General features: G+C 41.9%; 1 protein-coding gene across 1 annotated transcript in view; it reads left to right on the top strand.

Moving 5' to 3' along the window:
• The window catches only part of LOC112994470 (SKI family transcriptional corepressor 2), a 28,202-nt gene extending 16,533 nt beyond the window's left edge, over positions 1–11,669 (top strand). Inside the window, exons 6-8 of the mRNA XM_064501425.1 lie at positions 294–361; positions 9,289–9,353; positions 10,998–11,669. Coding sequence (XP_064357495.1) covers positions 294–361; positions 9,289–9,351 — 131 coding nt within the window. The 3' untranslated portion in view covers positions 9,352–9,353; positions 10,998–11,669. The remainder of the gene's footprint in view (positions 1–293; positions 362–9,288; positions 9,354–10,997) is intronic.
• The last annotated feature ends 3,989 nt before the right edge of the window (positions 11,670–15,658 follow it).

The raw sequence follows: 15,658 nt of genomic DNA, 5'->3' as shown, positions 1-15,658 counted from the left end.
CTCGCTGAGATTATCATTACAAGAATGAATGTTAGCTACAGAAATTTAGTAGCCTGTACTTGCTAATTTGGGAAATAGCTGAATGGTTTTTTTCCCAAGCTTTTCTGTTTCCTACAGTGTCTTCTATTAGATAAGAAGTTTGTTAAGCACATCTTTTAGTTGGCTGAAGGGCTTTGTAGTGCTTTGCAGTTCCTCAGCAATGATCGGTTTTGATTTCATTTGATTTATATGAATTCTGTTGTGTGGGTCCTTTCTAATTACTGCATCTACATTTTTTTTCTCTTACAACTCAGATAATTTTCAAGATCAGATGAAACGGGAGCTAGCATACAGAGAAGAAATGGTACAGCAGCTACAAATTGTAAGTTTTTTTATTCTACTAAAATGTTACGGACTCTTTATGCTTTTCAAATGCAGACCTCAAACTTTTGCTTTGTGAGCCATGCAGATGTACGATTACTGAGTTCATGTTACCTTATACATAGCAAAACGTAAGCATGCAGTTCTCAGCTGGTTTAGAGTCTAATTACCTGGAGATTTACTTTCATACAGTAACCAGATGGGTCTTCATGTTTCAGCTAAATGGCATGTGTTGACTCGACACTGAGAGTACTCCTTCAGAGACGTGAGGACTGAATCCAGTGAACCTTAAGCAGTTAAATGTTTCTACCTTTCACAAGTTGCCAAGGGGTGAAATTCAGTCCTCAGTGCAAGGCCAGATTCTCACTGGCAAATAAACTTTAGGATAGATCTTATTCAAATTTCAGCCATTGAAAAAGGTGATTAACCCAGCAGTAAAGGATTCAGTTTTTAAAACACGGTTCAATGTATGCAGACATTGCTGTTTGGTCTCTTGTTTGTTTATGTTTAAAAACAAGGGATTTTGCGTGTGTGTGAGAGTGTCAGTGCAGCTCTAGATCCTTGTACACGATTGGCCTGTTTTGAAAACTTAGAGTAGCAGGAATAACTTAATCTGGTACAAGCAACAGCCTGAGTATGTGAGGTTGTTTCTCACTCAGGTAATTTTGCTAAGATGTTGCTTAGTGGAGCAGAAGTGTGTTGTCTTGCATTAACAGCAGGATATGGTAGTGAATGGGCTGTCAGCTAATGCTTTCTTTTGTTAGTGCTTTTTCTGTGATCAGTCTGACAACAGTTTATTTTGAGGCAGGCTTGCCGAATACCCCTGCTTACCTGGATCAGCCCTGTGCTCGAGCATCTAAATTTTCCTTGTGTTTGTCACAGACCCTGGGGGAGGGGTCATCCAGCCTTCTGGTACTGTCATTTTCTAATAGATGGATTAGGACATTAAAAAAAAAAAAAAGGCTGAAGGGCAGTGTTGTCAAACTTGTGCGCCTATGGATAGAGGCATTTAGGACTGGCCTTATTTTTAGAGCTGCTGAACATCCCTGCTCCCCGTTCCTGCTGACTTCAGAGATTTCAGTGAGAGATGGAGGGTGTTAGAAGGAGGTTGTTTATGGAGAAATTCAAGTCCGGAACATGTTTGGAGCTTTTTGCTGCTGGTTTCCGCTCTTCTCCTTTGAAATCTCCAATCCATATCGTGTTCCCATTTGTCTCCCAGTGCCGAGCAGGGAGTTTTGCTGGATCTGTAACTTGCATTGTCAGATAGGATGGTAATTGGGAGACATCCTGAACAGCACTTCCCCTGCTGCTTTGAACTTCATGCATGCGCCCTATCGACCCCTGCTCTGAAGCACATTTAAACGCAAAGTCTGTGGGCCCACTTCACCCTCTCTCTCTCGTGTCAGCTGAACTTCAGCTAACTAGCTCTCCCTCCCAAGGGCAGAATGAGTGGACCGCCTCTGCCGTTTATTTTGTGGCAGAATCCTGAAGTTGTTGCTGAAATGGGATCTCCCAGAGCTCCAGCGAGCCAGCTGTGATGATTTTTCTGATTTTCAAGAAGTGGAGAAGTCACAAGATTCAGTGTAGTGGGTTTTCTTGGGCAGGAAAAGAAATACGATTGTGTGATTCACACCCTTTTCACTTCCTGATGCGTGCTGCAGAAAGGCTAATAGTCATTTAATCATTAAGCAGAGCTACCTGAATGTATTTACAGGGACTGGTTTCAACATTTAATGTACTGCTGTACCAACAGTTCAGGACCTCTTCACTCACTGTGGCTGCCTGAGTTTAATTATTGTTAATGGAAATGTTGTCAAAGCATCAGTCTTTATGCTCGCATTTGGATATGCCTCCTGATCTCAGCGAGGCAGATTGAGTACCAGTGAGACCAATATAATAAAAGGATGTTTGCGTTTGAAGAACTGAGAGACTCCAGCAAATAACAGTGTGTTTATTTAAACTGTGTGTGGAAATCTTCACTGATGTTTTGGTTGATAATTGAAATGGAGTCAGCACTTTTGTCATGATAATCCTTGCAGTTACTCTAAGTCACTCCTATGTGAATATACTTAGAACGGTTATATCTAGCATAAAGATTAATGAGCTGAATGTGCTGATGATAGAACCCCATTGGCCTTCTTGGGTTATGCCATGGATGAATTAAGCCTTTTGGTTCAGAATACACAAAAGGGTATGGTTACTTTTTTTTTTTAATTGGGGTAAATTGTTTTGTTTTGTGTGTATCCTGGGATATTGTATTATTGCTTTAACAGAGCTGACCACACCTGATTTTCTTGTGCACAAGAGAAGTGCAAAGAGAAAAACAGGAGTGTTTAATGCATATTCAAACCTTAATTTTATTTATAATTCATAGGTGTATACCTTTGTAGGATTAAACCCAAATTTTACTGGTTCAGTTATCCAGAGAATTTGTCTTAATTGCTTTTTTATTTTAAAAATCATATAAATGCACAGAACCAGTTTCCTAACTTTAATTAGTCCTTCTTGAAGAATTATGCATGACTGTGAAGGTATCTCTTTGTTTAACAACTCTATTGTAAAAGTGCATAGTAGATAAAATTTTTGCAAAACGTGTGATTTTACTCATTTTAAACCAGAATTCTACAAGCTTTCCCTAGCTGAGTAACTGAATAGTCAGTTATACTTTCAAAATAAACTGGTTTTTGAGTGTTTGAGGTGCCCAAAATATCTGGAAAACAACATAGTGAAGCTAAGCATAAAAAAATTAACCAGATTTAATTGTCTTTGAGAAGCATTGCCTGTGAAAGTTGAAAGCATCTCCTTGACAAATATTACAACTTTCTAGGGCAAACGAAAGCTGTATCCTGACTGTTACATGGACTATTCGAAAGTAGTGCATCAGACCCCCCCAGTACTTAACATTGAGCATAACTTTTTTTTTTTTTATCACAGTTCTTGAATGACATTGTGAAACTGCAATGCAGAACATGATGATAAATTGCCACACCAGTGCACACACGCAGAGAAGTTGGGCTGAGCTGGGATGACAGGTCTGGGAGGCGATGGCTCGGGCTCCAAGTGCCCTCTGCTGTTACTGTGCAATCACTACACTGTGCAGTAGCAGGGACATGATACAGGTTTACGTTCTTTTAAAAGCCTCAGTTAAAACAGTGTTTAATCAATCAATTTTAATTTTAATGCTTTGTCCACTCAGAACTTGTAAAAATTATTTTATGGCTTCCTGACAGTCAGGAACAAGACTTGGGAAAATGAGGGGCTGGGTTCTTTCCCTTAGATCCTCTGCAGTGGATATTGACTCCCTTGGATATACGGTGGCTTGGTGCACAGCTGGAGCAATTTGACCCTGTGGCCTTCAACAATTTCTGTTAAGAAGGGAATTGGTCAGAGTGCCTGGAACACCTATCAGGAAGTGTCGCAGTCTGTGCCAAGGTTTCAGCCAAGTGCCAGGAAGGAACCGATCATCGTATTTAACAAGAAAATGGATCTTAAATCACTGAATGCGTTTTCCTCCTCTCCCTCCCTCAAAGTGTTGCCTCCCAAAATGGCAAAGTACGGTGCATGTGCTTGGAGGTCATGTCTTATTGCAGGCGTGGATCATGTGGCTTCCCTTATTAAACTGTGCCGAAAGGACCACTGAGAGGAAATCACTGCCTGGCAGATCAGGGTAAATTCAAACATGGCACACGTGGTGCAGCTTCAGAAGAGTTCATCTGGCTTTAGAGTTGGCTGTTTCTGTCTAGTATGAGCAGAATGTCATCTGTCAGGACAGCCTAGTCAACTTAAACTACTCAGCTCCTACTTGAGACTCTGTTATCTGTTTGATGCTGCCCTCTGAGCGATTGCATTAAGTGGATCAAATGCAAAATGCGTGAACTTTCTGCCTGCCTGCCTGGTGGGTGAAGCAGATCAGAAACTGCCTTTCAGTGCAGTGATTTTTATCCTTCATATTTTTGTGAACTCTAAAACATTACAGCAGAAGAGCAGAGCACCAAGTAGTAAATTTAAGTCCACTGCTATCAGGCTAGCTTCTCACAATTTCCTTTTGTGGATCCCTTACAAGTAGTTTTTAGGCTCCCAGGGATCACTGACCACAGATGGAGGACCGCTGTCGTAGCCTATCCATTGGGAAAACCTGAGGTAGTGTAGTGTTTGTCACCCTGCCATTGTGATTCAGATGACTAAGGTCAGGTAGTGATCCATCCCACTACTTTAACATATGAATGAAAGGCAGCAGGTCTTTGAGATGTGTTAGAAATGTGAATTATTCAGACAGACCCTTGCCTTTCCATCTCAAGTGAAAAGTGGTTTTTTTTTTTTCCTTCCAGTGAATTGACTTCCCACTAGTCTAACTTTGGGCTGATAATAATGTTCTGACCTCAAAACTGGGTCCAGCTAGAGCTCCTCTGATGTTTGATGGCCTCCTACCCTCAGTGCTGTTTTGAATCAACTCTTGTTCTTCAGAGCCAGGCAGTAAAATAAATCAGGAACTATCTGCCTGCAAAATTGATTTCTGTCCCTGCATTGTCTTTCATCCTGGCCTTTAAAGATGCACAAGGAGCATTTAGAGGAAGAAAAAATCCACCATGTGTTAAGGTTGCTAGATCTTCAGAGGTATGAGATCATGTTCCTCTGGGTCCTACTGTAATTAAGAAAAGCACCAGTAGATTTAGTTCCCATTTTATGTTGTGCATGGAAAATAGGTGCTTTATACAACTAATGTATTCATTGGGCATGCAAGGAATATCCACATTTTTATGTGCAGAGACCTTGGTCACTGCATGCCTGCCACTCCACATTCGATGAGTGGAAATAGGAAGTAGCAGTGTTTTATTGGGATTTCTGTTTTGGTCCTCTGCTTAAAGTGGTCCAGCTAGATTGATTGACCGTGACAAGAATGTTAGAGTCAAATATCAGTTCGGCAGACTGGCTCTTAGATTTCTTGAGCTGTGTCTCATGCTGAAGTGTGTGTCCACTGACAGCCAGATAATAATGGGTATAAGAGCTAAGAGCATTTGTGAACTGTTTACTGTGTCTTGCTGAGTCCAAGGAAGATTTCATTAACTTACAGGAAAAAAAAAAAAGATGTTTGTTTTCTGTCACACTAGTGTGCTTCTGCATATGTAGCCAAGTGCTCATGGACAATCTGGCACATGCAAACCCCGTCTTTTTGCTTAGTTTCATTTTTTGTGCATTAGCAGTAGGGACAATACTACAGATTTCTTTCTGTGTGTTCTGCAAGCCTGTTATCTTCATTTGATTTTGGTGGAATTACCTATATTTAAGCCAGAACAGAATTTAGTCTCACGTGATTCTGGTGCACAATCCCAAACAGAATTCAGTTCTTCTCCAGATTTGGAGGTATGAATTGGGAAGAAGTCCTTTTGGTGCTGAAGGCAACATGCAGATCCCGAAGTGTGTACAGAAAGCCAAGCTGTTGAGCGAACAGAAGCCATTTGCACTCAGTATTTATTTGCCAGTGACCACTTCTTAAAGACAGTGAGCAAAACCTGCATCTTGACAGTGCGTCTGGGTAAACCTCGGGTTAACAGGGTGGAGCAATGCCTCTTTCCTTTAGAACTTGAAGAAATTCTGATTAAAGAATTAATGTATATGTACCGAAGAGCTACGAGCCAGCCTGTGCTATTGACTTTGCGCAAAATTCCTGTTCTATGGCATTAGTGTGCTCCAGTATTTAAACAGATAGGAGAGAGACTGCATACTCCAGGCTTGACACTCTATTGCCTTGCGCCCTGTGCAGACAGTTACACTGCTGTGCACACGTAGCACTACCCACCCAGGAGGGAAGTCTCTGCACTCAGCCTACACAGCTGTATGTATCTATGCAGGGCAATAGTGGAGAGACACCCTCCAGTGCAAGATGTTGGTACTTTGGTTCCTCCTCCAGCTGTCACAGGCTCAATGCATGCTTTTCCTTCTATTTAATCCCACAAATTGTATCCAAAAATACCATGTGTGCAAAGAGAGGCTGTGGCTTTCCAGTGGCAGCTCTGATGTGCATCCCTCTCCTTTCCTGCATAAACATGCTTTGCACTTAGAAGGGCTGGCTGTCTTGGCTGGACAGTTCTGTGACTGAATTTTCATGTGTGCTCTCTGGAAATAAGAATGGTTTAACTAAATACCTTCAGAAGCCCCTCAGCAAATAGTGCCTTGGGGTAGTGGAGATTCCCTCTTCAGGCAATGCAAGTCAGAATGGTGTTATAATTTCATATTCCACTTAGAGGTCGGGTGCAAAGGCAAAGTCTCCAAAAGCAGATCACGTACAGAAGCTTTTTTTGGTGTAGCTGGAGTCAGGAAACGATGCATCTCCAGTCATACACATTAACAGTGCTTTGGTTCAAGCTGTGGTGCAGCCTCAAAGCTTGCAAACTGGGTTCCTTTTGGATGGAACAAACCAGGATGTGCTCCAGGAATGCACCCAGTGTGCTCCAGCTCTTAACAGGGGATCACTACCCAGGATCAGGCTAGAGCTAGCCCGAAGTAAAACCCCCAGCCAAAATGCAGCGTGGATACTGGGTCCTTTGCACCAATTCCTGCACCCTACGTCTGCTCCTGTTTCGCTGTGTGACTTAGTGATACAGACTTGGTCATCAGAAATAAATTGCTTGATGCTTAAAACCCAACCATCCTCCCTGTTTGCTGTCACTGGCAGAGGTGTATGCCCTTTGATAAGGGCTACACACTGAATCTTCTTGCCTGGCTGAGCACTGATCCTATCTTCGTTGCAGCGATCATAGTGAATACCCAGAATGGGGCCATGTCACGAAGAGCCCTAAACGCTATTCTGCCACGGCACTGGAGTTATGAAATGTTCTTCCAACAGGAAAAGATAGAAGAAACAGCTATAGGTGATTTAACTCATGAAGAAAGCAGTAATTTCCTTGTTGAATACCTGCCTCTCCCAGTTTCACTTATAACTAGGAGCATGGGTAGACCAACACATGTTGAGGAGATGCTCATGTGCCAAATGTAGCAGAGAAGTGGATTTAGCACGGTTAATTTCTGACAGCATGTACCCCGTCGTATAATCTAGGTCAGTACAGCTTGGGAGATGTCCTATATAATTGACCGCCATCCAAACTGATGTTGCGTGTTGGCCAGTGCGAGTGCATGTGTGTGTTTGAGCAGGAGAGAGGAAGAAAGTGGTTGGTAGAAACATCACCAGTCTCAGAAGCTTGTCTGTGGCTCCCTCTGCTCCCAGATTTGGAGATGTCCTGTCATCCTAGATGTAATGAATATAAATCGTACAAATGGGTGATGTGATGAACTGTTTCTCTGCAAAGTACTCTCTGCTCCGGTTTAAAGGGATGGTAGTTGACCAGCCTGTGTAAGCACTGTGCCCTGAAAGAGAGCTCTGTGCTGTGAAAGGGGGAACTCTGCTGTGTTTGGGGATCTGGCAGTGCGTTTCCTAGTAGCTTCCAACTGCTGTGAAGGACAGTGGCCATAAGAGTAGTCCCACAGAAAACTGTATCCTGGGCCTTTTCAGAGGTGTAAAGGTCATCAGCGGTTCAGGCCTTTGTACATACCAGTTTTTCCCTTTTCCCAGGGCTGTGGGACTGCTGCTTTCATTCAGTTACACAGCTCATCTTTGCAGTTGCTGCTGCTTCCTGGCAGTGCTTCTTTCGATCTGATTGACCTGCTTTCCTGGGAAATTGAAGGGTTAGCTCCTGAGCAGCAGATGTCCCTTTCCTTCCTCTCATCCCGAGCCTTCTCTGCTCTTTTCCTTATTAAGGCAGGCCAGGATGGATACCTTTGGTGATAGATGACGCTGCAGGTACTGCAGCTTACACCAGCCCAGAGTGAGACACGCTGAGCACAATTCACACAAATGTCCTCACACACTGTGGGCATAATGTAATTAAAACCAAAACAGGGATGTGAAAGAATGCACGTTAGGTGTATGGGCAGCCTGCAAAATAGTGGGTGTGGATGCAAATCTATGTGTTTCTGGTATGCTGTTCGTGTGTGCACAGCAGGTTGCTTGAACTCAGTGCTTCAATTGCTGTTCCTGCAGCTGCAGGCTTTGGTCCTGACTTCAGCCCAGCCTATTTGTCAGCTCACACTGATGTATTTGAAATTACCCATGAATATATTCTGGAATGCCTGACTGCAGAAGCAGGTCACCTCAGTATGCAGTGGCACCTGGGAGTGCAGGAGCCTATAGTTCGTGATCCCAACATGAATCCCTCTAAACGTTCCTTGCAAAAGGCAGCATCAAAGAACAGAGAATTTGTAGTCACTTGGATTTCCAGCTAGGCAGAAATCTCAGAGCAATTTAGTTTTGTTGTATCTTAAAAGCCCAGCATTGATAAAGAACAGGCCCTCACAGTATTCCCAGTAGCCAGTGAGCACATCATTCCACTGTATTTCTAAATATAACTGTATTCCCTAGTATGCCTATGTTCTCTGTTTTCCTTTAATTATTTGTTCCACTTCAGTGGCTTCCGCTCAGATTGGTGCCAGTCAGAGATAACTATTATGAACTTCCTAATTATGGTGATATAAATACATGAAGACTCATACTCCCAACCTGCTCTGTTTCAGCTGTGCAGAGATCAGTGGGTTTTGCCTGCACTATTATAGACAAATGATTTTTATCATCTCACAGATAGCAAAATGGACAGTCATTTTTTTTCAACAACTGATGTAAACAGAATATCAGAAGAAATCTCACCTGTTAACACTGGATTTTAAGATCTGTTGTTTTAATTGGGGCACTTTTTAATTTGTTTCTGCTTCAACATTCTTGCAGTTGTGTGAAGACTTCTGCCCTTTAATTTAAGGCACTTTCTCCTAAGATAATGCTGGGAGGCAAACAAAACCCTTCACTCCCAGGGTTTCCAGCTTTGATGTTTCGTTAGCAAAACCTCGGCTTAAAGCAGTGGCTTTGTTTTTGTGTCGTTGCAGATTCCCTATGCAGCAAGCTTGATCAGGAAAGAAAAGCTCGGAGCACACCTCAGCAAAAGCTAAAGGTGAACTTGTGAAAGGAGAGATGCTGTTCTGACTGGCCTGGCAATCAGGTTTTTGTTTGCAGCCATTGCAAGAATTAAGAGTCATTCTGTTGCATGATGTACTGATTCTGATCTAAAAGCTCTGACTGCGGACTGCAGTGTTCTCTGTAGTTCAGTCTCCTGCAAATGCTGGTTATACTGTTGGCCATGTGTAGGATCTTCCTAAATGCAACACTGCATTTTTCAGTAGTGTTTTTCAGTAGTGTCCAGTTCTCCAGCATCAGTGGCCTGGGAGATTTCAGTTCCCAGTGCTAGAGCCTTAACATTTAAATCACATTCTCTTTCTCTCTGGTAAAACAAGAAGATTGAGGTTTGGAGATGGAGAGGCAAAAAGCCTGTTGCCCTGCTACTGAGTTACGCTGCAGAATCTGGCTTGCGGATTCACTGAATAAATCCCCGAGGTGGAATGGGCAGATTAGAAAAGAGAGCTGTTCATACGTAAAGACCTCAATAATCCACATAGGAAAGGAATTAAGCAGAAAGTCTGGGGCATTTGATCAAGGGTTTGATGGTATAGGTGAGGGAAGTTTGCCTGAGCTATGGAAGAAGCCGATTCTTAAAAATAAAAACATTAGGAGTAAGCATAAAATAACCAGCTAACCAGTATCCTTGGCCCCAAACTCTGCCTACTGAGATAATGAGGTTAATGTAAGAATCAAATTGGTCTGTTTTGCCCTCTTGTGTATGCTTTCTTACTGACTGCCAGCATTTTCCAGTTGAGTTTACATTAATCTATGCACTAATTTAAAATAAATTCAGTCATATTAATATCCTGAATATAAAAAATGAAAGCCCCCCTCTCTAAATGAGAGGTAGGGGGTCCTGCCCTATGCTATTTGTCCAAAGGATTGATCTAAAATAAAAGTCTGCCTGAGGATGGCAGCATCAGATGAACAATACCATTTGCTCTCAGCATAGGTTTTTGTCAGCTGACAATCCCTGCAAGGAAGGTGCTGGCATCACAGCTACTAGCGTTTCCTGCTTATGTGCTGAGAGTGTGAAGGATGGATGCATTTCTCATGCTGTTTTTGTTTTCTGTGACACACCATCCCTGCAGACAACAGGGATTTCTCTAAGTAGGCCCTAGCGCTTTCGAAAGATTAGTTGTTACTTAACTGCTAAGCTAAATCAGTCAAGCAGAGAATCGCAACTGTATTGTTCAGCAGCAATTTCAGATTCTGCATGTGCCAGGCAGCAACGAGTTGCCTTGAGAAGGAGCGGGTGTGCACATGCATACACACACGACACACCAAGGGAGTAAAGAGCTTGTGCACTGCTGAGCAACTGCTCAACTCATGTGCTGCGTTTCTCAGCAGTCCTGTGTTTGCCTTGTTGGGCTTTGTGTGCCTTTTCACAGCAGGTCTTGTTGTGTTTAGTCACACTTCAGTCGCTTATGCTTCGCACTTCATCTTTAACAGGAGGATTTCCGTGTGATTTTGCAAACAGTAGCTAGCTAAGTCTCAGAGCATGCCTCTGGAGCAGGTGACTGTTATGTGTGTCCCTTTCTTAGAGATTGTAAATAAATTTTGTTTATCTATAATTGAAGAAATCTCAAACTTGGGTTTAGCGTTAGTAACATTTTCTCTCTTTTTTTTTTATTCATAGAATCTTTTGCAGCTGTCACCTTGTAAGTTATAACCCACCACTCAGCAATCTGACTTGTAAAAAGACTGAGAAAATGGAAGGGCTTGGGAATTTAAAGAACAAACAAAACAAATCAGGTTCCTCTGAACCCAAGGACAAGTGACCTCAAAGCATCATGGACAACCATGTAAAATAGAATGTAGCAGCCATTTATTAGTAAAAACAAAACAAAAAAAATCAAAAAATGCCTGTCCTGGATCTTTTTTGGTGGTACCAAAGTTTAAGTCTTTGTGTTTTTAGAAGGACTACTGAACTTGATAGAGAAAATGCTTTTGATGAATCCTACAGATAAGCTGTGAAAGGAACTGCTAATCCTTTCAACGCCACAAACACTGACAACATCTGCCAGTTCATCTTTTGCTTTTGAATAGTGATTGTTTTATGGAAAGAAATGCGCGTCTTATCAGATGGGCCAGAACCACATTTGGATGGATGGATAGAAAAGCGTTAGCCATACACAGTGCTTTTTAAAAGCAGACTGGAAATTCTGAGACCCCTTTCCTCCCGGCCCCTTCTTCCTCTGGTATTTTGCCTGCTGTATGAATTAAGATTGTACTCCTCTGGAAATATTTTACAATTTAATATTGAGTGTAATTAAGAATATAATCACTGTTATCAAAAAAGGTATTTAACTCTGTTGTAGTTTCTTTATCATTCATGTGGATAAAAAGTCTATAATAAAAAAAAGAAAACTATGAGATAATAGTTGAGCTTCCCTGTAATTTAATGCTATGCTTGCTTACTAAAGAAAAGAATGGGGAAATTTATCCCCAGGAATATCTTTTCAGAAGTATTTTAATTCATAAATATGTGAACCTGTTGAAGTATTATACAGCAGAAATCCTCCTTCCATGGTGATTAGAAAATGTTTGGAAGTAGATTTGGTGGAATTTCAGAAAGTGCCTTGTGGATTTGATTTAATTCTTCCTCCACAGAAATAAAGGGGACAAAGTTAGTCAACTTCTGAAAACCACAGCCATAGTCTTCTAGGCCATTTCCTGATCACGTGCAACACCCTGATTGCTCGAGCTTTGCTGAGTGGAATTTGTCTTCATTCGGATGGCCCAAGTGCCAAGCACTGTGAGATCCCCGAGCGCGGGACTATGTAGAAGATCTTCCCACCAGTACAGAATCACCAGAATTTGAAGGCGCTTTTGGCCACACTCGCAGCAGTTGGATGCGTCACAGAGCTGCTCTGTCAGTATTCCCCTCACTCCCAGAGAACCATCAGGAGATAAAATCCACTGTTTTTACAGTTCCTTGGTGCAGCTTGACAGACCTGGAATGCAGAAGAAGAGGAAACACCCAGTCTGTTACAGTTCACACACGTTTCTCTGCATAGTTTGCTCCTGTAGTGGGTGAGCTTACAAGAGTTGAGTAACAGCTTTGAACTGGCAGCATTATGGCTTTTGTAGAGTGGAAAAAGCAATGAAAGTGAAAGAAGAGCTGTACCAGGTCAGATCAGAAGTCCATCTATGCCAGTACCCTGTTCCCAATAGTGGATGAAATCAGATACCTAGCAAAAACTGTAAAAGCACAGCAAGCAGTTAGAGGTATGTTCCCAGAATATTCTTTTAACTTCTAATGATTTATGGCTCATGGGTTTTCTGATCCGGACATAATGTCTTGTGTTTAATAACCCTCAATGGATTTTTCTTCCATGAATTTGTCCAGTGACTTTTTAACCCAGTTACACTTCTAGCAGCTACAGCATCCTACGGCAATAAGTTGCACAGCTGAGCTACATGTTGTATGAAGAACCAGCTCCTTGTGTTTGGAGCTGCCATGGGTTAGACTCATTTTGTGCCCCCTTCTTGTATTGGGTGAGACAGGACATGGTCAATCCCTGTCCATCTTCTCTTTGCCAGTCCTGATTTCATAAGCCTCTATCTAGCCTTTTGAGTTCCCTTTCTTCCAGATTGAGAAATGTCTTTGTAGCATTTATGTACCTTTTCCTGCTCAGTTATATCTTTTTTGAGTTGGGGGAACAGAGCGGCATAGAGTATTCAGGATCCAGGCACGCTATGGTTGTAGAGGAAGGCATAATGGTGTTTTCAGATATTTTCTGTGAAGAGTGAACTCTTCTGTAGTGTCATCGTAAAATGTCTTAGCACTGCAGCTCAAACTTTTGCTCAGACATAAAGTAATCGCATTGCTCAATAAGTGATTTCTTTGTTTTCAGTAGTGTTCAAACCATCATGTTCTCCAGTGACTTTCCACAGCAAAAAATGAGTGCAGCTGTACATTGCTGAAGTTCTGATCTGTGGAAGGAGCAAGCTGTGCATTCACGCAAACGACAGGATGGATGTGTAACTAGTCAACAGAGCCTATGTTCCAAACTTAAAATGTCCAGTTTGCTTGGTTAGTTATACTAAATTCCCCAGTCAGGAAATGGAAACACCACTTGTCTGATTTATAACTCACCTACAGGCCACAATTGGAGATGCTAAGGTGGAATGAACAGCTCAGAATTCAGTGTGAATGAAGACTTTTGAGTTAAAAAAACCCATGCCTCGCACTGATAAAACCCAAGAATGTGATCCTAGAAAGCAGACACAGAAGAGCCACCGCCTAGCCAAATCTACTTCAGTAAATATCCATCAGTGCTCCTGTGTGTGAATGAAGACTTCTGAGTTAAAAAAAGCATCCCTCACACTGATAAAACTCAAGAATGCGATCCTAGAAAGCAAACACAGAAGAGCCACCGCCTAGGCAAATCTACTTCAGCAAATATCCATGAGTGCTCCTTATCACCGTCTGTTTTTTTACTTTCCTCTTGTGCCAAGGTTTGTACATGTTAAGGTGACGAGAATCCCATTCTAGTACTCTGTAGCATTTCATAGACTCACCCTCAATATTTTGTTATGCTAACTGGCATCACAGAGACAAGGAAAAAGATATTGAAAAATACACCAAATAGTTGATGTGGTTGTATACATACGCTGAGGCAGCGTTTATACTGACATTCTCCTGTACTGGAACTCAATTATATATTTCAATTATTGCAATGTCACCAGCAGGGTTTCTGTTGGAGCCAGGTGATGTTCTCATGAACAGGTCCCAGACCGTGGGTCAGCCAGGCCTGCTGCCGTTCCCAGCCGGCAGCTTGGACATGGCCATCCCGACCCCAAAGGTATAATTTCATGGTATGGATGCTGGCTGCTCTGTGCCAAGTGGCTGCCCTGCCAGAGAACAGTCCCAGGTGCATTTAATTTCCTAGTATAGCAAATTATGAACTACATATAGTATAGAATTGTTCTAATTATTGCTGTCCTTAACATAAAATAAATGTCATGTTGGAAGGAAAAGACAAGCTCAGCTCTTCAAACGCAGTGTAACATAGCCTGCAGCTTATCTTGTCAGTACCTTTAAGAAACTAGTATAGTTAACCAAATTTACACTTCTACAGCTGTTGGTTTTAGCCTTTCTTTTGTCAAAGAATGTCCAAGAATGGGAAAAAAAAAAAAACACACTGCACATTGAGCTCTGATTTGAATTTCTTTGGGCATTTGGAGGAACAATAAATATATAGAGAACTCAGCAGTTCACAGTCCCTTTATCCTTCTTTTTTTCTGCAGAGTTGGCTTTCTCCGTACAGCTCACAAGAACTCTAAAGCCTCTGGGGCTCTGTCCTTCAGACGTGGCGGTGCTTCTCCAGGATTTTCACCTAAACTACTTGCTTCCGTGATATTTCAGCACAGTTATTTATGTTGGTGAGAAGGTGCACCAAGAAAAACAAGAAGGTACGTACTTTCCCTTGCTGTAGGACATGGGAACAGGCCTTCTCTTGGGACAGCACTTTGGGTGCCTTCAAACCATCTCCCTTGAAGATGTTTTTATCTTTTGTTGATCTTGTTGATCAGTGGCAGGTGAAAAACACTGAGTCATGAGCAAACTATTTGAAAAGGACAACGTATCTGAGCATTTACTACAGTTATGGTGATAAACGATACCTTGAGTATTACAAAAAAATTATCTCACTATGAATGGGGCCAATTGACAAAGGCATTACAGCAGAGACTTGGAAGTTTTGTCTGAGGGTAAGGCAAGCAAGATAAGCTAATTAATTGTCCAGTTTGATTTTCTGAGTCAGAAAGTTAGAATGCATCTGGGGTTAAAGTGCTCGCCAGCCATCAGCTCCACTACAATTTATGATCTCGGAAGAAATTTATTGCTGGGTATTCCTGATATCTTAATCACTGGTAATGAATTTGTTCAAAGTAAAACCCAATGCCCTAGAAGTCTGAATGGCAGAAATTTGAAAAGCTCAGCGAAGAATGAGAGCTGTCATTAGACATTACCACTGCATTATTTCCAGGTTATAATAAGTAAAATTGCTGCATGTTTTTGCACTACAGACCAGGTCTTTACAGTTCCTGTGTCATATGCTTGTCTTCTATGAGGAATAAAGTTCGGGCTTCCTCAAAATGTATTCCTCCCCCTGTTCCATAAACTTTATGTGAAACTTCAAGGCAGTTGTGCCAAAAGTCTTTGCATAAAGTTTGTAGTGTATAAAAACTGCACCTTCTCAGCAAATCTAGATGTTTGGGGCTATATCATAACTTCACCTTCACTAGAGAAGCGTTTGTAGCTGCCTCATATCTGGAACAAAGAGGAATTAA

This window comes from Dromaius novaehollandiae, chromosome Z (assembly GCF_036370855.1).
Source record: "Dromaius novaehollandiae isolate bDroNov1 chromosome Z, bDroNov1.hap1, whole genome shotgun sequence".
Lineage (NCBI taxonomy): Eukaryota > Metazoa > Chordata > Aves > Casuariiformes > Dromaiidae > Dromaius > Dromaius novaehollandiae.
Note: the sequence above shows the minus strand (reverse complement) of the source record. Positions and strands in the feature narration are given on the sequence as shown.